The sequence below is a fragment of the Diplotaxodon limnothrissa genome, linkage group LG12 (assembly GCF_057381915.1).
Source record: "Diplotaxodon limnothrissa isolate DT_005_m linkage group LG12, D_limnothrissa_male_GT1.1, whole genome shotgun sequence".
In the NCBI taxonomy this organism is placed as follows: Eukaryota; Metazoa; Chordata; class Actinopteri; order Cichliformes; family Cichlidae; genus Diplotaxodon; species Diplotaxodon limnothrissa.
Window position 1 is genome coordinate 37,290,847 of NC_140607.1, and position 25,334 is coordinate 37,316,180.

General features: G+C 41.0%; 1 protein-coding gene across 1 annotated transcript; it reads right to left on the reverse strand.

Annotated features, from left to right (window-relative positions):
* Nucleotides 1–1,470: 1,470 nt before the first annotated feature.
* LOC146621842 (SEC14-like protein 2) lies at nucleotides 1,471–24,656 on the reverse strand. Its single transcript, XM_085366914.1, has 12 exons — nucleotides 24,363–24,656; nucleotides 17,679–17,754; nucleotides 12,230–12,273; nucleotides 10,542–10,604; nucleotides 10,230–10,418; nucleotides 8,989–9,084; nucleotides 8,849–8,909; nucleotides 8,690–8,773; nucleotides 8,490–8,596; nucleotides 2,863–3,002; nucleotides 1,919–2,088; nucleotides 1,471–1,843 (listed from the first exon to the last, which is right to left on the reverse strand). Exons 1-12 carry the CDS (start codon nucleotides 24,414–24,416, stop codon nucleotides 1,692–1,694), a joined length of 1,236 nt encoding a protein of 411 aa, XP_085223040.1. The 5' UTR covers nucleotides 24,417–24,656; the 3' UTR covers nucleotides 1,471–1,691.
* Between the last annotated feature and the right edge of the window lie 678 nt (nucleotides 24,657–25,334).

Below are 25,334 nucleotides of genomic sequence, written 5' to 3' on the forward strand. Positions count from 1 at the left end.
AATGACACATCCAAGATCAAATCATCGCGCTAACCGTGAGCTCGCTAATCCGGTTCCCCGAACACACCTGCTGTTGACGATTACTACAGCTGGACGCAGTAATGTGACATCACTGGGTGTAGTAAAAGGGGCTACGCATCGATAGTAGAAACATTGATCGGCAACCCTCTGATTGGTCGCCTGAGTGAGGGATTTCAGGAGTTTCAGAGTTTAATCAGAACGCAAGGGAACACTGCAAAGGCTGCAAAAGCAAGGAGCGAGGGCTGGCAGAAAGTTGCTGACAAATCAAACTCGTAAGTAATTTAATAATAATAATAATAATATATTGGATTTATATAGCGCTTTTCAAGGCACCCAAAGCGCTTTACAATGCCACTATTCAGTCACTCTCACATTCACACACTGGTGGAGGCAGCTACGGTTGTAGCCACAGCTGCCCTGGGGCAGACTGACAGAAGCCAGGCTGCCATATCGCGCCATCGGCCCCTCTGGCCAACACCAGTAGGCGGTAGGGTAGATTTATTATATTACACTATATTATCCAATATTATATTACATTACATTATATTATAATATGTTATATTTTATCCTCTTTCACATTAGAGCCACGACAGGACCCACTAGAACATGGGAACAGGTAAAAGTGAAATATAAGAATATCCTACAGAATGGTAATATTTATCACTTATATTGCTTTTAGTCTCTTGGAAAGAGACCCTGGAATAATCTGTTTGTTTATAACAGCAACCAAGAAAAGGGCAGAGGAAAAAAAGACAGGTGGTGGTCCTGCACCCCCTCGTCAACAAGTTGGTTAAGTGAATAATACCCTCACGGGAAAATCGATATCTCTCTATGAGCACACTGTCGCGCTGAGCTAAAGGATCCTGTCTGTCCCGCAATATACGCTGAATTCTGAAAACTCTCCTTATCAATCTTGCACCTTCCGCAATGGGTGGCTCGCGTATACGGACAGGACATGGCTTCCCAAATCCACCTTCGCTTTTATAGCCGTGGTCTCTCATCTTGATTACACGAAGTAATTTACAATTGCTACTCTGAAATATGAATTAAATCTGTAATAATCACATACATGTAATAGAATGTTAATAGTACATTTCCCTTTTTTAGGAAATGACCTGTGTGAAATCAATAAATGGATCAGGTGCTGCATTGTCTTTAGTTACATTGATGTTATTTATTTATGGTGAAACAGTGGTGGAATATCGCTGTTGCTTTCGTATAAATGAAGCGGACATACCTGCGTGGCCGCGATCTAATCCTGTTTACATAAAGTAAACCTGCTCCCGAGCAGGTTTACGCTTACGGCTCTGTTGCTATGACAGCAAGTCCCGGATGAGCTTCGGGGAACCGACTGATCCAGGATCACGCGAAATCGTCAACAATCTAATCCGGCTAACCTACTTAGCGAGGTACGAAGAACGGGCCCCAGCTCATTTATTTGGCGCCTGTTTGAAACACCAGTGCTGAGTAAAGATAAAATGGGCTGAAAATCTGGGATCCGTGATGTCGGAGAGGAGAGTGGGTAGAGTTTCTAAATAGATGCCACATGAATACGAGTCACCCAGCACTGAGATATAACACTATTAATCCACACGACATGTTCAAATCAACTATGTCAGGCTGTGCTTTCTGAGCGGCTAAACATCGCTGATCTGATGACATCATCTTTGTTATAACTGACTGTCGCACTCCACTTCCACGTGGTCGCCAGACTTCCCGTTGTTCTGCGCGGGCTGTAAATGATCAGGAAGCAGGACCTCAACACTGTAGCTGATGCGTTTGGCCTGGAAGATGCTGTAGGTGTTGTCGAATCTCAGCACATCTGTGGAGGACAGAATGGAGTATTTAGACAGTTGGGTTTAACATCACAGAAGCACTCGAACACAAGGCCACTCACAGACTCCTGGACGCTCACAGGTCAGTGAGCCATCCTCGGGTACTAAGTGGGCGTTGTATCGCTGACTGGGCACGATTTCCTCCATCTCAGCCGCCTTCTTCCATTCACCCTTTTTGGCCTTTTGAAAGACCCCAAATCCGATGTCTCCACCGTCACTGGCAAACTGCCACCTAACAGGATGTAAAAATGCTTTGAATTAGCAAAGCCTTTATTTTGAAAGCTAGACTGTGCTCTACAGTGGTACGGACGTTAGCCGTGGTTTCTCACAACCAAGATGGTGATGGCAGAAACGCTTGTCTCGAGGCTACACAATGGGACTTTAGAAACCAGTGAATGATGTCACTATGGTCTCACTACAGCTGGGAGAGGACGAACTACGACGGGGCACATTCTTCCCGAGCAATAAGTGGCAGCTCAGGTTGACTGGGACCCTACTCACTTGATTTTACGTTGTCAGCATGACTGTCACATGTTCAAAATAGCAAACCTAACTTTGTTCTGTTTCTTCTTTTGTCACGATTCTGTGCTTAAAGTTTAAAGATGTAGCTGATTTAATCTTCCTATTTTTCCAGCTGTAGCTTGAACAGAGACCCTTTTGGTTTGTCGTTTGATTTCTTGTGATATAAGTGAACGGAATAAGATCATTTTAAAGATATGGATTGATCTATTTCCCCACGCTCCAAAAATGGATGGCGTGCGTCAACCTTTAATCGCACAATGAATGAAGTGAGTGACTTCACAACAAGCTGGCGTGATGAGCCATAATCATATCAGAGCTCTGCGGCTTTGAGTCACGCTGTCTCTGTAATGATTCTTTTTAAGACCTCTTAGCTACGGCTCATCGACTCCACTCTGAGAAATTTACAGACACTATTCTTTCTACATGACTGTCTCCTTTTGACAGGACCTTTAATCATAGACTCTGTATGACTTTTATCACTGACCTGAGAACGCAGCCGGGGAACAAGATCTCAAAGTCCACTTGCTCTGAAGAAACTCGGCTGATGGTCACAGACTGCTCGTAATCCACCTTCACATGGTCGCGCACGTAGTAGGAGGGAGGAACTGGTCCAACATGGTTTATCTGCAGCAGAGAGTCAAAAAAAACAGGCGTCAAATACTCACATAGACAATGAGTGAGAGGTTTGAGAGCAGAAAAGTGAAGGAAAGAAGAAAAGGCTTCACTTACTGTGCCATTATACAGCTATGAAAGCCTGTAAAATGTCTAGTTGTGCACAAAACTGGTAAAAATGTTATAAAGGAGCAAAGTGTTCTCTCTTTTCGGTTTTTCTTTTTATTCACATAAAGTCAAACCAATGATGTTCAGCGATTTCCCATAACAGTGCAATACAGGATGCAACCAGCAGAGGGCAGTGACTTCCTGATGAGACCTGAGCTGCCTGTATTGTTGAATTAATGTCCATCGGTCCAGCAGGTGACGAGCAGGTTAACAGCACGAACAGACAGACAGAGCTCCCAACTGCAGGTCGAGGTTGAGAAAAGCTGTCACGGTTTCACAAAGTGTCCCGTAAAGTTTTCAGCTGCTTTTGGATGTCAGCTTTATTGTGGAGGAAGTCAAACTATTGTGTAACCACTTCTCTAAAAATCTTGCAGATATGAACCTTTAGATGATTTTATTTTATGACTGCCACAGAAAAACGAACAGGTACAGAAAAGAAAGGCAGAGGCAAAGAATGAAAACAAAACTAACAGCAAGTGAGAAGAACATCAGTCTGATTCATTTACACAGTTCATACAGAAGGAGGAAGAGTGACGGGGAAAAAACCCTGTGAGGTGCATAAGGCGCTATGTATGTTTCATTTTGTTTAAAGTAGGTTTTTAAAATGAAGTAAATTTCTCAGATTTGTGTCCCCGACCACTCGGCTCCTGTTGGAAACAGAAAGTTGCATTTATCGATTTTCTCTTCTCTCCTTTTACACTCGTGTTGTTCCAGAGAGTTTTATTAGTAAAGCACTTAATAATCTTGTTATTTTAAAAGCTATATAAAAATGATGTTATCAAAGCTGTTTCAAAGCCACTAACTGTTTAACAGTACCTGAAAATAACGAGGCGTCATATCCAGAAACAAATCAGCACAAACTCTTAAACCTTTCTAGTTAAACACTCGTTCTGCAACACAACTACACTGGGCAGCACAAGTTCACACGTGGACCAAAATCAAAATAACACAATAGAAAATCAATGACACACAGCTAGCTAAAGGACAACTAGTTAAACACACAAGGTTAAAAAAAAGAAGCAAAACATTTGAGGCTGAGCGTCTGTTCCCTTCAACGAAGTCAAAATGAATTTCTCTCGTTCTGTTCCTCATCTGTTCTCGGCCCAATTTTTTATCTACAGAAACAGTGACAAACACGGGTCAGTTGTGTCACCTGGAGCTGCGTCTACGGCTGCAGGACTACCAAAGCTGCTGTTTTCTGCGGGGTGAGGCCACTACTCGCTTCACAGAACATCTGACATCTACTCAGCAGGGGGGGAGGTTTAGCTGATTGTTTTTATTTGCAGGTCTGCAAACATATTATTGGTCATTCATTTTAGTGCAACACACAGGCCCTTTGTATTGTATCAAGAAAGATCTGCTGAACAGTTTTTTCGTGTGTGTGTGTAGCTGTATTGATTTATCCTGCAGCAGGCAGCCAGTCTGGAATAGCCCGTTCATCATCAGTGACCTGCAGTGACTGGACTGGTTCATCCATGTGTAACAGGATCGCTCACACACAGAGCCAGCAGAACATTTTATGATTCAGCGTTAGTAGCCTGGTGGTAGTTTGTTTGGCTGTAGCAGGAGGTTATGTAAAACATAGGCAAATGTAAACCCACAACATATTAGGATGATATCAAAGCACAGGGGAAGCTGCTAAAACTGTAGGAGCACACGATGCAGATCAGTGAAGGGAAACTACAAGACGGGACTCGGGACGGTAAACTGGTGACTATTTCTGCGTCTACGGGAGGGCTGATTGGCTGTAGTTGGAGTCAGACGCTATCCACTCACAGCAGTTTTGAAAATTAAAGTTGTCACATTGCTTTGTTAATTTGAAAGCTTAATAAAAAATAACTCATTAATCTTACAATTTTCTGTTATTAACTGTGATTAATCGCCATTACTTGATCAATAGCCTGACTGTAATTACACTTTTCAACTTTATATTTAAGCTTGTAACAGATATTTATGCAACATAATGAAGTAAATGCAGAATAAACACAAAGGGAAAATATACGCACTTAACATGTTTACTGAACATCTTGAACATTCACGTCTCTGTAAACATGGATCCACTCTCTCTGTCACTTTGTGAGGCACTTCAAGTCTTTGAAACGAGGAACCAAAGCTATGTAAAGCTTCTTTTCACCTGATTTGTGACCTCAGTGATGAGGTCCTGAGGAGTTTATAAACTTAGTTTCAAGTGTTGTGTCATCCAAATTAATGTGGATATTATATTATGGCCACAGTTAGAGTAAAACAGCTTTATAAGCAGAGAACGCTTTAGGGTGTGGCTGCATAGTGACTGACAAGTCTGCCTTCAAAACCCAAAGATGGCGAAGGGCATTGTGCTTAAGACTTCAAGACAGATCGTCCAATGAGTGATGTCAAGGTGGCTACATCCATCTTTTATATACAGTCTTTATCAACATGGGCAAAACAACTACAATAGAATAACAGTCGATAATTTACCCGGCAACCAAAGAAAACATCTTCATACTACTACAGCGACCGAGGCTGCTCTTTTAGAGATGTTGAGATTATATGCAGCAGATATATTAATGTCTTATGAGTGAGTCCAAAGCACAAGGTTTTAATCTTGGGTGATATGAATATTCATGTGTGTTGTCCTACTAAACCATTGGCAAAGGACTTTTTAAACCTACTTGATGCTTTTAATGTTTTGCAGTCTGTCACTGGTCCCACTCATAAATATGGACACACTCTGGATCTGGTTTTGTCTTATGGTTTACCTGTTTATAATCTTCAAATTTATGATGTCGTCTTTTCTGATCATATGCCTGTATTGTTTGAAACTTCTCTTCCCTGTAATATCACCACCTGTGGCCCTCCTACTGCTTCTCGCATGTTTAAACCATCAAGTGCCGTCCAGTTCTCTACCGCCTTTAATAAGGCCTTAAATGTTGACTCAGAGCTCTCAGTCTGTGCCGACACTGAGGTGCTGACTGCAAAATTCTTATCTACTTGTCAAATCATTCTGGATACTGTTGCTCCTCTGAAGGTCAGGCGGCCTAAATTGAAGTCTGAGCCGTGGCTGAACGACATCACTCGGGCTGCTCGAAGAGAGTGCAGAAAAGCAGAACGCAAATGGGAAAAAGACAAGCTACAAGTGTCTTATGATATCTTAAGAGATAGCTGGCATAGATATCAGAAAATTGTCAAGAACCAGAAATCCGCCTATTTTGCAGGTGTTATTAATGACAACTGCCATAAGCCCCGTGTCTTATTTAGTATTTTAAGCTCTGTTCTTAACCCTCCCCAATCCTACTGTATAGAAGCTTCTGCTGAAACTTGTGAAGCTTTTTTAAAATTCTTTGTGGAGAAGATTTTATCTATTAGAGCACATATTTTACTCCCTTCTTATGACCCTTCTGTTATTTTTACGCCTTTAGCAATTTTTAGCCATTTTGAACCTGTGTCTCTATTTAAACTGGGTAAAATTGTCACCCAAATCAAGTCTGGCTCTCCCAGTGATGTTCTTCCCCCTCGCTTTTTTAAAGAAGTTTGGGGCACTATTGGACCTTATATTCAAAGGCTTATAAACAGCAGCCTGACTTTAGGCCATGTACCTGCAATTTTTAAACAGGCAGTGGTCCAGCCTCTGCTGAAACGCCCTGGCTTGGATGCCTCTTTGTTGAGTAATTTCAGACCTATTTCAAAGCTGCCTTTTGTTTCTAAAATTTTAGAAAAAGAAGTGTGCTCACAGCTGCAGACTTTTTTAGAGAGTCAAAACATTTTTGAGGTATTTCAATCTGGTTTTAAAGCACTTCACAGCACAGAGACTGCACTTTTGAGAGTTTTTAATGATATCTTATTAACTGCTGACTCTGGGAAGTCTGTCTTACTTGTGCTTTTGGATCTCACAGCAGCTTTTGATACAGTAGATCACAATATTTTGATTTATCGTCTAGCACATCATGTTGGAATTAGAGGCACTGCTTTGGAGTGGTTTAAATCATACCTCTCTGATAGAAGTTTTTCAGTCTCACTTGGTAAATTTCATTCATCTTCCGCCCCCCTCCCATGTGGTGTACCTCAAGGATCCATCCTTGGGCCCCTTCTTTTTAGTATTTATTTACTTCCCCTTGGAAGTCTCATTTCATTTTTATGCAGATGATTGTCAAATTTATCTACCGATGAAACACAATGACCTTAACCCCCTCAGGCCTATTTTAGAATGTCTTAAGGATATCAGAGCATGGTTGGCTCTGAATTTTTTAAATTTTAACGAAAAGAAGACTGAAGTCATTATATTTGGGCCGAATGGACCTGGTGTCCCTCCATCTGACTTGGGTCCTCTTACATCGTGTGTCAAATCAATTGTCACCAACCTTGGAGTAAAATTTGACACAGCTCTTAAAATGGACAAACAAGTAAATACAGTGGTGAGAAAAAGCTTTTTTCAGTTGAGGCAGCTCTCTAAAGTAAAACCTTTTATTTCTTTTTGTGACTTGGAGAGAGTTTTGCACGCATTTGTGACCACTCGCCTTGATTACTGTAATGGACTTTATATTGGTATTGATCAGGCTTCACTATCACGCTTGCAAATGGTCCAGAATGCTGCTGCTCGCCTGTTGACAGGGACACGCAAACGTGAGCACATTACCCCTGTTCTTGCCTCCTTACACTGGTTGCCTGTCCATTTTAGAATTCATTTTAAAATTTTATTGCTTGCTTTTAAAGTTTTAAATGGCCTGGCTCCGTCTTACCTGTCAGACCTTTTACACCAATACACTCCACAAAGGTCTCTCAGATCATCTGACCAGTCACTCCTTGTTGTCCCCATGTCGAGACTTAAACACCGAGGAGACCGAGCTTTCGCTGTTGTGGCCCCCAAACTATGGAACAAACTGCCCCTCCATATTAGGCTGGCCCCAACACTTGAAATGTTTAAATCACTTTTAAAAACACACTTTTTTTCAAAGGCCTTCTAGGAGTGTTATCAGAGCCAGTTTGTAGTCAGTTTTTAGTCAGCTGTTGGTCATTCTTAATCTTTTTACTTTGTTAATTTTATTCATTGTATATCTTATTGTTTATTCTACTCATGTTGATTTATTTTTATCTTCTTTTTCAATTATATATTTGTTTTGTTTATTGATTTCATTGTATGCTTAAAGTATGGGTTTAACTGCTATCTCTGTTTTATTATTGGAAAGCACTTTGGTCAACTTTGTTGTTTTTAAATGTGCTATATAAATAAAGTTGGATTGGATTGGATTGTAAATCTGTGATGGATATTTTTTGCCTCCAACTTTTCAGCCATTTTTAATTCAAAAACAAACTAAAACGAGCTAAAACAAGTCAGGATGCTGCAGCCTGACTCACCTTGTTGCGACAGCGAGGGTCTCCGTCAGGATCCGTCAGTTTACCCCCGTATATCGCCGGCAGCTCCTCAGCATCGATGTGGTTCAATAAGACCTCCTGCCAGTTGGCTGTGAAAGCGGCGAAACCGTAACACTAAATTTCACTCTTTCGGGTGACGTCCTGTAAACAGGAGGTAGTGACATGCAGTGTTTTTGTCTCACCTCCCAGGATGCAGATCTTTTGTCGCGTGGCCTCACTCAGAAAGTGCTTGACGAGGTTGTAAGCCACAGGAAAGATTTTAGGGGCTGTGACAGAAAAAGCAGAAATCTGTCAATCGGACGTTCAGCTAAATTTGTCATTTTAAAAAAGTATGAAATCACCTTTGATAACAAACAGTTTCTTCAGCCCTTCTGGATAGTTGTCTTCAAACATCTGGAGGATCTGGTGCAACAGAGAAACATCAGCACCAACTTCTCTTCTGCTCTTTCTGCTTTTACACTACGTGCATACAAGTCTATACCTCTCCATATGTTTCTATAGCTGGTTTCCATAAGTGCTTCAGGCCCAGACCTTCAACATCGTAGATCATTGTGATCGACTCCACGTTTTTCCCCAGCTGGAAGGAAACGGTGACATAAAGACAGTAAAACATGTTTTTAATCATTTTTAAAAAGTGGCAGAGATGCATGTTTACTGCAGAGTTAACAGTCAAGTTGCTACAAACAGCCACAGTGTGATTAAATAATGTTAGAGCATTAAATAATTCCGTTTCAGTGACATCCAAATAAGACAAGCAGAGTAAAATAAAATGTAAACATTAGGACGCGATTATTTAGTATTTATAAAATTAATGAATTCATGAAGATTAAAGAATGCTAATTTTGAGCTAATTTTCAATAACTGTGATCTTAAACAGTTGTTGAACTTTAAAACAGCTGCATTAACTTTGATCCTTATTCAAATAAATTAAAGATGCAGTGCTGGAGGCCAAAGGGTCACCAGGTGGGGAGTTATCCCAGGAATATGGCAAACGTGCACAGTATTCAGGCTGGTTGATTTTCAAAATAAAAAGCCCAACCAGGAAAGATCCTGTTTCTGAAACACTCCTGGTTGTTCTGAAGCCGTGCAAACGATGAAACGATACCGTGCTATCGAAGATGAGGTGGGTTTGCGGGATTGGACCCAAACTAGCAAGTTTTTGTTGATAAATGGTCTGTATTTGTATAGCGCTTTACTTGGTCCTAAGGACCCCAAAGCCATCATCCACCCATTCACGCACACATTCACACACTGGTGATGGCAAGCTACAGTGTAGCCACAGCCACCCTGGGGCGCACTGACAGAGGCGAGGCTGCCGGACACTGGCGCCACTGGGCCCTCTGACCACCACCAGTAGGCAACGGGTGAAGTGTCTTGCCCAAGAACACAACGACCGAGACTGTCGGAGTCGGGGCTCGAACAGGCAACCTTCTGATTACAAGACGAACGCCCAACTCTTGAGCCATGATCGCCCTCATAAAAATTCCCAGCTTCCGAGGGTACCCGCTGGTCCCTGTCAGCCTGCAGCACCACGGGCCTGTGGGTGCGGACGACTTAACGACTGTTAAGAACTAAAAGTTGAATCCTAACGATCTTGTTTTTTAACTGGTGAAAGACAAAATCAGATTTTGCACCACCTGAATGCAGTTTTGCTGCAGCAGAGCTTTGAGTTAATCAGATTTTAGTCTGAGGTGTGAACAGGAACGCTGCGTCTGCTCTTACTCTCTCCGACTGGAGGTTACACTCCTTCTGAAGCACCTCGCAGTCTCTGATCTTGGACTTGATGAAGTCTTGCTTGGAGGCAGACAGAAAGAGGCCCTTAGGATCTACGGGTCCGATGACATCGTACCAGATGGGGCTGCCCTCGCGGTCATAACCGCACATGCCTCCTGACAGATATTTCTCGATTACCTGCAAGAAAACCCCCATGTTGATATCAAACACTGCTTGGAATAGTAGCGAAGAAGCCGTGTCATTTTCTAAAAGTACAATGAAGCTACATTACATGTACATAAAACCTTTTTAGGGGGTTACCTCTGGTGGACGCCACTCAGTGATTATTGTGTCTACTTTCATCTGTCTCCTGAACTCCAAATGCTGGAAGAAAAGATGGACGCATGTTAGCTTCTGTTGTTATTGTTGTGCCATCTGTGCTTCTGTTGTCCTCATCTCTTATTGATTCCTGTATGTTTACTCTTGTTTTGCTCACTTTCCATCCTCCTTGTGAGTCTTTCTGTTGTCTGTGTGAGTACAGTTAACTTTTCGTTAACTTCCTGTTTTATTTGGTGCAATTCTCTGTCGCTTGCTACATTTTCACTTCCTTCTTCTGTTCTTTTCCACACTCTGAGTGTCTGATTTATTTCAGCTCTTTGCCTGAACCTTTCCCTCCATGCGTGTATTCAGTCTGTGTCTATGCCCTCAGTTGTTGTGTCTCCTGTTGTGCTTCTTGTTTGATTTTATGAGGCCATCATTGTGCAGTTTCCTGTTGTTTTTATTTGAGATAGTAACTGGGGATTGTTAGCCTCTGGTTTCCCGTTCACTTCTTATTGGAGTTTGTTTGTAACTTCTTTTTTCAAGATTAGAGGTCATCACTTCAAAAGTTATTAATTTTTTTTCATTTGTTATTTAGTAGTTCTCACCATTAAATATCAGCAGGGCTGCAGTTGAAACAAACAACTGTGTTACCCACATTAATAATCTGTCTCAATGACAGAGCTGAAACACTGAGAACTTTCTTTTTTATATACACAGCAGGGGTGAGGAACTCCAGGCCTCGAGGGCCAGTGTCCTGCAGGTTTGGATGTGTTCTTGATCCAACACAGCTGATTTACATGGTTAAACAACCTCCTCAACAAGTCCTGAAGTTCTCCAGAGGCCTGGTAATGAACTAATCATGTGATTCAGGTGAATTGACACAGGGTGAGATCTAAAACCTGCAGGACACTGGTCCGCATACAGCATAAGAACCTGGGATTTTATTCAGATGCCAACTTGGAGTGAAACGTGAAGGTGGCAAACAACAGAGGAAATCTGCCTTCAGCGAAAACATGAACGCGAACCGGATCCTACCTGCAGCATTCAGGTTTGAAAATACGGGACATTTTCTCAGAGGTGTCTGATGTCATCAGGGGCTAAAGTGTTGGTTGACATTTATTTTCTCATTTCCTATCCTCCCTTCAGACTTTGCATAAAGTACGTGTGCATTTTTTGTTGAAGATGACAACTAGCAATGGAAGCAACACGTGAATGATTAGTAGTCGCTTTAATCCCTGGTTGAATCATGGTTTGAAACTGTGTTTCATAGAAGGCAACAATGATACAAACACGACAAATACAGAAACAGCAAATAATCGCAAACGCAGCTTCACATATTCTGCCCCTAGTGGACAACAGCAAATTTAGTCACTGTAAATCTTATCCCATCAATGGAAATGCTTCTTTAATCCTTTTTATCTACATCTTATCTCTTTGGTGGCAGTGATGACTCAGTTTATCCACAGCGTAAAATTACCACACTGCTCCTCTCTAATCTGGAGCCACTCCCACACTAATGAGCATTGTGTGCTGCAGCTAAGCGCATGAATGTCGTTCACTACATGGGAACGCATTATGGTCGTACTTTGGCTCGCGGTTCAGCAGTGCAATGCATTTCTAGAAGAGTGTTACACGTGGAAGCCCTTTAAAAGTCCAGGCCTACAAAACTGAAAGTCCACGTTTATTACCTTTCGCAGCATTGCCTCAGACTTCTGGATATTGAAGTTCCTGGCTGAAAAGGAGAAATAAAAAGCAATGATCAATGCTGAAATCCATCTTCTATTCCACATTGTAGAGAGATGAAGCTTGAATGGGATTATACAACAGGTGCAAATTAAAATGATAAAATAAGAGAGCGCAGAAAAGAGACAAGAAACATAATTTTGCTGCGATTCTTAAAATTTAGATAGTAAAATTTTATATTTTAAACAAATGTTTAATGCTGAATTATACAATGTAGGATATGTTACATAAAGCTAAAACCACTGCGCAAACACATGGTGCTGTAATTAAAGGGGCAGCTGGTGATGTAGAAAGGCTTTCATTTATATAAGCTTCCTCTGGAATTTTCTCTCATTATTCCTAAATCTGCTTATCAACAGGAATCTAACGGAAATATTAGCAGGAATAATGGCAGTACAGTGCTCATGTTGGAACTATGTCATTCCAACTTTGGCCAAATAACATTAAAATAAATCGTGTAAAGGTGTCAGACACAACGAGCCGAGAAGCCAGGAGTTATTAAAATGTTGCCGCTGATGTTTTTGAATGATGGTGGCGCCATTATGCAGAAATATAAACCAGTCTCTTAAATGATCAAACTTTGGTCGGCGTGCAGCTCTTCTCCGTAACGCTGTCGGCATTAAGACCACGGTGTGAGTACGAGTGATGCAGGGCAGAGTGCACACACAGGCTAATGCTCCTTTTAAGGTGATTAGCTCTGCAGCTGACAGTCCGGTGGAAAGACACGACAGTGCTGTGAACCGAGACATCTTACTCAACCACTAGATTACACTGCAGCTAATGCTTCCCCCTGGCACACTAACAGCAACCTTGAGGACACTCAAGCACAAAGCAGGGCCAGGATTAAGACCTGGCCACCTCTTACTCTGGGTCAGTAATGACATGCATGTCACCTTAATGGTCTGAAGTAACGGTTTCAACCTTTTAAATTTTAGATGACAGTTATTCTTTCAAACGCCACTTGGTCTATATGATATTAGAGGCCAGAATGTCCAAATTTACAGCATTGAAAACACAAAAATAAGACAAATGGGTAGTTGTCCACTTCATCAACCATCCACCCCACCATGCTTTGACACTGTTTGACACTTCACCCGTTGCCTGCTGGAGGTGGTCAGAGGGCCCGGTGGCGCCAGTGTCCGGCAGCCTCGCCTCTGTCAGTGCGCCCCAGGGTGGCTGTGGCTACAATGTAGCTGCCATCACCAGTGTGTGAATGGGTGGATGACTGGTTGTGTAAAGCGCTTTGGGGTCCTTAGGGACTAAGTAAAGTGCTATACAAACACAGGCCATTTACTGTTTCTGCAGATATCAGTGCCTTTGTGCGCATCAGTGCTGTTTATGACTGCTGCTTGTTAATGAACCTCGCCACGCTCTCTGGCTTCCTGTTTTCCATTTGCTATTTTATGTTGTTGATTGCTTTTCCCCGGGTTTCTTTCTTGGGTGCTTTCGCTCCCTGTCTGTCGTCCTGATCCTCTGCAGCCGTCTCCCACCTGTGCTCTGTTCCCACCTGTGCTCTGTTCCCACCTGTGTCTCGCTGCTTTCTAACTGACTGAAGTCACCTGGAGGTGTCTGTGTGGCAAAAGTGCTTCAGCGCTTCCCTTATGACCCCCTTTAGCAGAGGCTTCACAGGAGCGTCCTTTACCTTTACCACCATTAACCAAAGCTAATGATTAACGTGGCTGACAAGTGGCACACCTGTAAATGCTGGTTAATAGTATTTTTCACTCCAGGCCATAACTTGCCGTTGTGTTCTGAGCCTTCAATGAAAGGCTGGTAAAACCACAGATGTAATCGCAGCTCTGATGAAATCTGCTTCTTACATGAAGAAAGTGGATTTATACACACAAACAGTCTTTACATAAAGATTAGAATTATCCAATTACATTTAAGTTATACAATCACTTAATTCTAATGCCAGCTTTTAGAAACTTTCATTAATTGACTACATTTGATAAGAAGTAATAAGGAGTAGTACTGGATCCTCTCTCCAACAGGAAGAATGAATAACATGATTAACCTCCTAGGACCTGGCGTCCACATATGTGGACATCACCTTTTGCGTTATTTAGACCAAAATACTCAATTTTGCTCTACAAGGGCCTGATATCCACTTACGAGGACGTTATAATGCTACTGTTCTATCGAAATTTTAAATCAATATCCTCATATGTGGCTCTCATTTTTCTTAGAAACAAAAATAAGGTTTAAAAAAAAAATAAAATCTGGTAATTCTTTGTTTTTACATTCATCAGGACCCAATCAGCCCAAATATCAAAGAGAAATTAAAAATGCAAGTCGTGGAAGAGTTCGGGTCTTAGGAGGTTAATCAGCTCTGTGCATCATGGATCTCTTTTCCTTATAAAATTCCTTATGAGCTCATGATGCTTTCCCTCATAAAAATATTAAGGAAAAGACCCTCGAGGTCATTTTGGAGTATTCGACTGCAGCTAGTCTGTCAGGGCTTCTGTTTAAGCTGCCTGGTGATCTCTGCACTGGATTCCTATTTTGTAGCTACTTCTGGGGATTCTGCTTGTACCAGTAAAGGCTCCTTTTTATGTTTCACATTTGGGCTCTATCCATGCACCTTCACTTCACAGCTCCAGACATTTTCAGCGTCGACTTTAGGTGTAATAAAAGTTTACGATGTGCCTCATTACGGGTACAAAGCCTCCGTGTGCAGCTCATTGTCGGATAACTCTGATAGTCTCGCTGCTATCACTGGTGCATGCTCGCTAAAAAACAATGCAGGGAGATCAAACTCCAAAATTAAGCGATAATGTATTTGTGCACCTTACAGGGACTCTTACTGTTTACTGTTCTAAAGAAAGAACGCGTGCTAATATCAAAGGAAAACAAAATGTCATCATATGAACATGTTCCCACAAACGTGATTAACACCGTGGTCGTCAGAAGAGGAAGTCTCTGTACAAAATGTTGGCGCTTGTGGTTAATAAACGCTGACTCAGCAGACTCTGTTTGATGATCACAGGCTGAAGTGGTAACATTTTCTCTGCCATTTAACTCTCCTGCTGATCCTTGCTGCACTCACAGCACACAGACATCCCTGACTGGCTTTAATGGAAGTGATCGGGCTTTTCACATTTCTTCTCATTCCCACAGTATATGTTCTATTCTCGTTTATTTACCAGGAAACCAAGATGGAAGGTTGGTGGTTCAATCCCTGGCTCCCCCAGTCTGCACAGAATTTGATATTTTAATGGTGATCATGCGTCCTCACCATGTGCCAAGTCGAGCTATTTGCTTCACACCAATAAACCACACCACTGTTTTTCATCTAAAAGCTCCCGTCAGATGGGCTCTACAACATCTCCACCAACAACACCTCTGATGTTTAACGTTCAAATTGTGGCTTGTAATCTAAAATTCTTTGAGTGGTGTACAAGCACAACATAAATGGCACTCCAGGCCCACGTAAATCTGGACATTCAGATTATCGCAGACTTGCAGTTATGACCAGCAAACAGTGACGACCATCAATTACTACTAGAATTCGCTTTCAATCACTCATCCAGTTAATTTCAGTTATTTCTTTCTTTAAAAGCTACTCTAAATTGTGTTTAGTGAACACTGAAAATAACCGGTCCTTTATTTTAAGCTAGCTATACGTTTAGTTAATTAAACTTGTTATTCATAATTTTAGGAAGCTATTGCAACTTTTTATCCAGTGCAGTCTACCTACCAAGTGTAAAAACCCATGGTTTAATCTGAGGAGAAGACATAAATCCTTTTAAGGTTGCATCAGGAAGGGCATCCCACCTGCTGTGGTGAATTTGGTGAATAAGGAAGCAGATGAAAAGAGCTTTTATCCTCTACGTTTAGCTAAGACTATGCATTTCCATATTCTTAACCAACAGCTTGAACTGCCAGCCACACTTTAATCAATATTTCCTAACTGTGTCATCCTCATAGTTTAACTACAGTACCGTGCAAAAGTGTCGAGCCACCCCTCATTGCCTTATATTTTGTTAGGAAAATGGGAAACAGGTGCAGCATGTGTACATACAGATGGAAATATATGTAAGGTAAATATCGAGTTTTTACATTTCCAATGATCCATGATCTTGAAAGTCAATATGGTTCGACCAGGCGCCATCTTCGAGTGCTTATTCATCACTTTTAGGCAACTTTTCAGCTCAGATTTGTTCAGGTTGCATGCAGGTTTTTTCAGATTGGTTACAGATACAGAACTAATCTGTTCATGTACCCCATGGCACAAATACCTCCTGGGCTACTTTTGCCTCTTGGGAATCACTAAGCTGCACTGTTCCTACAGTGTGATGCTGAGCGTGACATAACTCGTATCATTTAGAGCATGCATTGTCCAAACAGACCTTCATTGTCGATGTTTGGAGCTGTGACGCTCAGCTTTCTGAGAAGCAAATCAGGCATTTCACAGCATTTACGCTCATTTAGTAAGGCCGACTTAAAGAGAACAGCACGCCCTAATCGCCAGTCTAAATGCTCATTATGAGACACTTCTTCATTGTTATCAAAAATCCAGGGAACTGAAACCTAGAAGAGCAGCAGACAGCCGTAGTGCACCTTTAATGCGATTAGCCGTGGATTAGCCTGATACACAGAGTGCTAGGCTTCTGCTTCAGGACTTAATCAGAACAAGGCCTGCTTTAATCGCTGCGCTTCCTCCAGGGTGCAAAACTACCACCTATTCAGACTCTGGATATCAGTTACACAAAGAAGACCTCCAATTTTTGTATTTATCGCTTATTTATTTGTCACCTTTTGGCAAAAGAACTTCTCCTCTCGACAGCAACTTTAGCAATCGTGATCTGATGGCACCGTTTTGCCAAACACATTTGCTTCGCAAAAAGAAGCTCAATAAACTCTCTATAGGCTCCCCTTGTTAGTCTGCATCGTGTTATTTTATTGTATTTATTCACATTTGTATATTTTACAGTGTCAGAGCTGACAGGCAGGGAGGGGCAGATTAGTGTGTGTGTGTGTGTGTGTGTGTGTGTGTGTGTGTGTGTGTGTGTGTGTGTGTGTGTGTGTGTCAAAATGTGAACCAGACGCAGACAGAAGGGTGGGGCCTACGGGGGCATTAAAAAGGGGTACAAGAAGACCCGCCTCCCCCTCTCTCAACGGTATAAGAGGTGTCGTGCTGAGTGCACATGTTGGTTTATGTGAGCAGAGTCATGAAAACACGTTGCTTCATGTCTTTTCATGCAATAAGCCACCACGTTATTTCACTCGTCTTACTCCACAAGTGAAATAACGTAACCAGATTTTTTTCCCAGTTTGCATTACAGGAGAAAATAACTTTAGCGTGTAGGATGTGGAATTATGGGAAAACTTCTGCTTTTTGCCATTTTCAGTTTGGGAGAAGTGACAGATGCAAAGTGGTAGTAAACTCACCTCTGAGCCAACGTAAGAGGAAGTGGTCATGCTGTGCAGGAAGTTGAGGAAGAATATCTTGTACCCGTACTCGAAACTGCAATCAGACACGGGAGAAAAGAAGAGGCATATGACTTCAGAGGAAACGTTTCACTAAATGTCTCCAGCTGTGAGCCTGGGAGTGAAAACCGGACTTAAAAGAGGTTTTCCTTCACAGTGGTGTGTGTCACCGAATCTTGTGACTTAATGACTATTTTCCATTACAGCTGATGCCTGTAAACATGTTTGCAGAGCCCGAGGCAGGCTCACGTGACATTTTAGGCTCTAAACTTACTTTATAGCCAACAGCATGTCAAACAAATACATATAGATAAGGACGAGTATGGAATCATTTCCCCTTGCAACACATGCAGGTTGATTCCTTTCTACAGATTGTGACTTACAAGAGTCACTGGCACAAATAAATGTGAATGCAAGCTTTGCAAAATTGCTGTATCATGATTTATATTCACTCAATGTATCAACTCATTGTATCACATTGATAACAGCTCTCCCCCTTATCTGTTATCAATGCGAACAGATAAGGCACAAGTTTATTTTGAAATAAGCAGATTCTACTGATAAAACATGCAAATAAAATCAAGTCAAATAATAAGTTTGGGGCCCATAAAAGAGGTCATATAAACTCAAATCAACCCCGTGTTGGTGCAGGAGGTTAATTCTTGGGGGTGTGGCTGCAGGTTTTGCAATCATAGAAAAGTATTTGTTGAGAAAAGAAACAGATGGAGGATGGATTTGTCAGATTTCTTCCTAAAACAAAGAAGAAATATTTGTATCGCTGGTTTTGTCAGTTTAATGTAAAACAAAGGGCAGAAATAAACGGCAAATATTAAAAGTTCAGTTGCTGCAAAATGCAGGATGGTCAGGTTTTCCATTAGGATGGTGGAGTTTGTTCCCATACAGCCACTACAGCTCAGTCAGTGTGTCTGTCCATCCCTGAGGTGTTGGATGAGGTGGAGGTTTCATGTATCTGTGCGGACTAGTTCAGTTCTGAAATAATAAACCCAGTTCTTTAAGTGCCTGGCTTTATGTGCACTATCATGTTGAAACATGTCAAGTGTCCTGATATCAGTGTGTCACCTTGATCACGTGACGTTACCTGAAATCCACACACCTTCCACTTAACACCATATTCCGGCAAAATACGAGACACACCCAGAAAGCCAGACAACCCAACCGACCTCTCAGGCCTGAAATACTTTTTCAACCACTGAAAACCACTGCTGTAAAAAGATATTGATTAAACCTACAATTTTATTGGTCTAACTGTATGTATTTTAATGTCTTTTCATATATAGAAATAAAGTCACATCCTTCTGTCCACGCACCAAACCTACAGTAACTGCTGCTGGTTTTAACCATAAATCACTAAAACGTTTTTTTGCACCCACAGTTTAAATCAGATACTTTGCCAGGCAATGAAAATCAGTTTTTTCAGCAGCACCAAAACTTCCCATAAACCCATAACTTAACGGATGTGGATAAGAGACACAGGAGCATCTCATATGCTTCACAGCACCAGACTGAGAAAAGAAGAGCAAACAATTTTATTATTTTTTGGTTTGTTACTCGATTAAAACGATCATGACCCATCATTTTAAATGACAGTTAATGAGATCTTTAATTTCCATCTTTAATTTAATAAGCCTGAGATCATTTTAGAAAAATATGTGCAATTTTAGCAATATACCACACTGCATGTGGATTACAATGTTCACATAATAGTGAACTTTTAAAGACACATGGAACTAAACGGCTGTTTAGTAAAGCTGGAATCACCACGATCGCCTGGAGCAAACTACTAAACCCTGATGCTGTGTGAGTGTGCGCACAGATCAACAAAGATAAAAGCACTGTATGAATGTGGGTGTGACTCGGTGAAGGAGCCTTGCAGTAGAAATGCTAGTCTATGTATAATTTATCTACCTTTATCATAACAGTGTAGTATATGTCTCAATCTTTCTTACTGTAAAAACACTCCTGCCCTGCAGCAGAGACCTCTGCTGTGGAGGGTTAATATGAACTAATAGAACATGTCCATAAACTTTTGGCCTTATCGTACACTTTGCAGTGTGTATAGATGCAGATAACAGACTTTCCCTTCAGCTAAATGATGAATGACAGCAGACCCCTGACATCATATGATAACAGATGTGGAGCTGAACGTGGTCTTCCAACAGGACTGCTCTTAATGGGGTGCAGCTGATAATGTTGCTAATGACTAAGAACTGCTTTGTTTTTTTCAATGTTTATTTATCCAGAAAGGAATTATTTTGCGAGAAAGTCGTGGCAGAGCCTGTTTTTTCATAAACAAATTTCCGTACCCACTGTGACGTTTCCCATCATTTAGGGCAGTCGTGTTATGAACCCTGTGTTTTGTGTTTTTGGACCTTTAAGTTCTCTTATTATAAACTTTCTTCAGTTTAATTCTCAGTGTCTTGTGTTCTCACTCTTCTGCCTTTTTTTACAGTTACTGTTGTGTGTATTGTGTTCCCTGTCTCAGTTCACCCTTCCTCACCCGTGTTGCCTGTGTCTAGTTAAGTCTCCATCGCTATGTTAAGTTCCTTCCTGTTTTATTCTGATATTCTCCATATTTTTGTGCCCTATATTCAGTTTTGCTTCCCTTGTCTTGTTTTCCCTGATTGGTTTCAGCTGTGTACCCTGGTGTTTCTAATTGCCTACACTGAACTGAATGTTTGTCTGCCTGTGGCTTTTCCATTGTGTTGCTCCTGTTTGGCTTTATGTGATTTGTTTCCTGCTGGATTTAAACAACACAAACATAAAGGTTTGTTTTTTCTTCCTTAATTAATTCCATCTGATGAGTCCAGTAATCTACACAATCCATCACATGACAAAGGGTGGATCTGACTGTGAAACCACAAGCTCACTGGCTTGTGATTAGCCGCTCACAAGCTGTTAACCAATAACTGTATCTAGAAATGTTCCAGTAAAACACTGTCCTTGTGGGTTTATTGGATGAGTTACTGTTTTTTTGTCATAACAAATACAAAATTAAGTCCATTTTGTAAACTACAGGGACCCTAAGAGTCAGAAGGATTATTCAGGATATGCTCACTTGTTACTAACCTGTGCAAGGACAAAAAATGTTATTTTTCTTGACAGCTCAATGACCGCAGCATGTTTCAAAAGTAATTTATGTAATTTATTGGTTAAAGGAAATCACTGTTTCACTGTCTGAAATACTAGTTTGAACTTATGTTTTGCAAAGGTCTTGAGCCACATCAGATTTCTTTATAGTTAATAATTTGTTAGAAAAATGGGAAATGGGTGCAACGACTTACTGAAACATAAGGCACAAACAGGAGCTTGAAAGTCAATATTTGGTTTGACGTCTTTAGGAATAGTTCTCTATGGTTCATGAAGGACATTCGAAGCTCTTCTTTAGATGTTGGTGGCTTTTTGTTTCCCATTGTCTGTCTATATGATCCCACACTGCAGTGATAATGTTGAAATCCAGGCTCTGGAGAGGCCGATCATGACTGCTAGTGCTCCATTTGGTGTTGTTTGTTTGTTTTCTATCCATGATGGGTTTACTGCACTGGCTGTGTGGTTGGGATCAGTGTCATGCTGAAAAACGAAGCCGTTGCCAATCACATGCTTTCCAGATGGTTTTGTATGGTGGATGAAAATCTGATTGTACTTTCCCAAGTTCATAATTCCATTCATTTAGACAAGATCACCGACATCACCGGCCCCAAAATATAAAGAAATGATGATGGCTCAAGACGTTTGCACAGCACTATAAATCTGAAATAGCACCTATTGTTTTTCAGTGATGTTTTCCCACTCTCACTTCTTGGTGGAAAATGTGCACCGACGAGCACAGGGGTAATCTTAAAAAAGACGTTTTAATATATTTTTATTAACACTTTGTTTACATACAGATGGAGAAAAGGACATTTTTAATGTCAGTGAGACGTAAATGTTACTGTGCCAAAAACTAACTGCAGCTCCTTTTTTCTGTCTCAGAATTACTTGTCCGTTGTTTGGCAAATTATAGGCCAAAAAGTCATTTACATTCATTTAAATATGGATACAAATGTTTTTTTTGCAAATACACAAATAATTATTTGGAACATCACTGGCTTGTAAAATATTAGGATTTTAAATGTATTGAACACTGACTATCTAATGGGTTTTAGACAGCAACTAAAATCTGAGTTTCTTAGTCAGATTAGCTGATTATTTGCTACAACGCCGTCCTTATTCTATGGGCTGAATTCTGATCTTTAAAAAAATCAAAATATAATCAAGTTTAAAACAACAACAACAACAACAACAACAACAACAACAACAACAATAATAATCATCTTTATTTATAGAGCACATTTAAAAGCCTTGGGCATACCAAAGTGCTTTACATAAAACAATAAAAGGTTCAAACATTGATAACGGATAAATAAAAATAACGAGTTATGTTCATAGATAAAAGCTACCAATAAGAATGACTACAGCACATGGGTAATAGCAAGATAAAAGCTGTACCACCATAATAAAAGACACCAATAGAAAGATAGGAGGGAATTAATACAAGAGGTCAATAGGTCACAGGAACCAAACAAACAAACAAACAAACAAACAAACCAGCAATTAAAAGGTGGAGAAGGCAAGTTTAAAAAGATATGTTTTAAGCTGTGATTTAAAAGAATGAATAGAATCAGATGCCCGGATGCCAATCGGGAGATTGTTCCACAGCACAGGTGCAACAAGAGCAAACGATCGATCACCTCTAGTCTTAAGTCGAGATCTGGGCTGAGCCAGCAGTAACTGTGACGATGACCTTAAAGCCCTAGCAGGAGCATAAGGGTTTAAAAGGTCCTTAAGGTAGCTGGGTGCAGTGTTGTTAGTAATTTTAAAAGTAAACAACAAAATTTTAAGTTGAATACGATATTTGACAGGCAACCAGTGCAGATCGGCAAGGACAGGAGTAATGTGGGCAAACTTGCTGGTTTTAGTTAGAATGCGAGCTGCAGCATTCTGAACTGTCTGTAATCTCTGTAAAAGGGAAGAGTGGAGACCACAATAAAGTGAATTACAATAGTCTAGCCTCGACGTTACAAAGGCGTGGATGAGCTTTTCGAGATCTTTATGCGGGATGTAGCGCCTAGCCTTAGAGATAAGACGAAGCTGGTAAAAACTAGATCTGACAACAGCAGACACTTGTTTGTCAAGTGAAAAGGAGCTGTCAAATAAGACACCCAGATTCCTGACAGTATCAGAGAGAGAACAACTAAGAAAACCAAAGGCATCCCGGAGTTTGGCACGAAGGGCATTACTACCAAAAATCATAATCTCGGTTTTCTTCTCATTAAGGATAAGAGAATTCGACAACAACCACTTCTTGGCCTCAGACATGCATTCTCGGAGGCTATTCAGAGACAGAGCAAGATCGTCGTTTAGCTCAAAATAGAGCTGGATATCATCTGCATAATAGTGATAAGCAATATGGTATTTCTCAAAGATGGCACTTAAAGGAAGCAAGTATAATGAGAAAAGGGTAGGGCCCAGCACAGATCCCTGGGGGACACCACAGCAAACAGGTACAGCTGAGGAAGAGGATGTAGCCAGATGTACCGTAGAGAGCCGATTGGAGAGATAGGATTTAAACCAATCCAGGGCAGCGCCCTTGATGCCTACAGTGTGCTCAAGTCTCGCTAATAAGATATTATGGTCAACCATGTCAAATGCCGATGATAGATCCAAAAGCACTAAGACTGAGGGGCGTCCGTTGTCAGCCATTAGTAGGAGATCATTGAAAACACGAAGCAATGCTGATTCTGTGCTGTGATGTTGTTTGAAGGCCGATTGAAATTTATCATTTATATTATTCTCATCAAGGTAGGTCTGCAGTTGGAGCAGAACCACCTTCTCAAGTATTTTAGCCAGAAAGGGAAGCTTAGAAATTGGCCTAAAATTGGCAAAATCACTAAGCTCAAGGTTCCTTTTTTTTAGAACAGGTTGGATTATGGCATGCTTGAGAGCTGAAGGTACATAGCCAGAAGCAAGGAGAAGTTCAATATGGACAATAAACAAGGTCCAATTACACTGAAACAATCCTTAACAATACGGGATGGGAGAGCATCATGTACACAGTTAGTATTGTTCAATTTATCAATTAGACGCTTCAGAGTGGAGAGAGAAACGGGTTCAAATTGACAATAATTTAAAAAATCCTTATAAGCCCTTCATAAAGTGTGGCTTACTGACAGACTCACAGGAAATAAAGACACCACAGTGTCAAACTTGGGTGATATTTAAATTTAATCTAGTTTAGCAAATTTAACCTTCCTCCATAGTCTCTTTGCTGATCAATAACACATCAGTATATGGCTAACATTAACAGAAAACATTAGTGCTGCGTATAAACCCTTAATATTTTCGGTTAATTAGACAGAGGAGACTCCACTGTGATATATGGGCTAGAAAGGAAATAAATGCAGGACAGCGTCTGTGCGCATGCTGTGACAGCTCACTGTGAGCCTCTACACACATTATTAGAGCGTTTCACACTGTGACGGAAACCACACACTGAAAACAGCGAAGCAGATGAAGACAGATAAGGCCAGAGTGAAGGCATCACCCCATTCAGTCGCGTTATCAAACTCTTATTATTATGAAACTGACCTGCTCCAGCGCCTCAGCCTGTTTAGGACTCAGGTCTCCCACTCTCCCGCTCATGCCTCCGACCTGTGGATAAAGACAGCAGAGCTCCTTCAAAGTTCCGTCTTTGACGCCTCCACGTGATGCTCATCCACGGCCTCAGCGTCCTGCTATCCTCCGGTGACACTGCCCGGTGGTGCAAAACGTATGAGAGGGGGGAAAAATGTAAACACGGCTCTCACACCGCCCGTTTTTACCCTATGCTTAAAGATCCAGCCCAGCTGGCTAACTCAGCCAAAGAAAAAGGGGAAAATGACAGGAGCGTCATTCTGCAGCAGAGGGAGGGGCCACGGAGAGCAGAAGCCCCGCCTTCTCTGTTCATAGGTTCACTCACTATTAAAATCATGTTATTAAATACAGAATTATTCAATGTATCTTTCGCCATTAAATTGTCGAGCTAATCAGCTGAAAATAAAGAGTAAAGTAATTTAATCTACGAGGCCTTACACTGAGAATTTTAAGCTCTTTAACGTTTAATAGTAGGTGTTTTTTCCCTTTTGGGTAAGACATTGTCGGGACAGAAAGGAAAAGAAAATAAATTAACAACAAATCTTGCACATGCGCACATACAATAAGCGTTTTCACATCGTTAATTAAATTAAGTTATTGCGTATTATGCCACTTTTATAAAGTTATGTTTAACTGCGTATTATTCGTTTTAATTTATCATTAAAACTAATAATGTGTGAGTGTGCTATCCTATATCGTACCGGGCAAGTGAGAAAATGAACTTGTTAAAAGATCCTGATTTTTATCTCCAGTGCTTTCTGAAAAATATTAGACTTTGATAAAGGGAATTTAGTTATTCACCATCTTAGTATAAACACCAGGCCGTTTTGAAAATGTTTTATACGGAACTTTAGCTGTAGGGTTGAGGCCTAGCTTTAAAGCGAAAAAGGAAGTGTGAGAGAGTACTTCTCTCGGTGTTTTTATTCG

Coding starts and splice junctions, on each gene's coding strand:
- LOC146621842 (XM_085366914.1), bottom strand. CDS start 24,416: ATGAGCGGGAGAGTGGGAGACCTGAGTCCTAAACAGGCTGAGGCGCTG. Junction 17,755..24,362: donor AGGCTGAGGCGCTGGAGCAG/GTCAGTTTCATA, acceptor GTCTGATTGCAG/TTTCGAGTACGGGTACAAGA. Junction 8,910..8,988: donor CTATAGAAACATATGGAGAG/GTATAGACTTGT, acceptor CTGTTGCACCAG/ATCCTCCAGATGTTTGAAGA.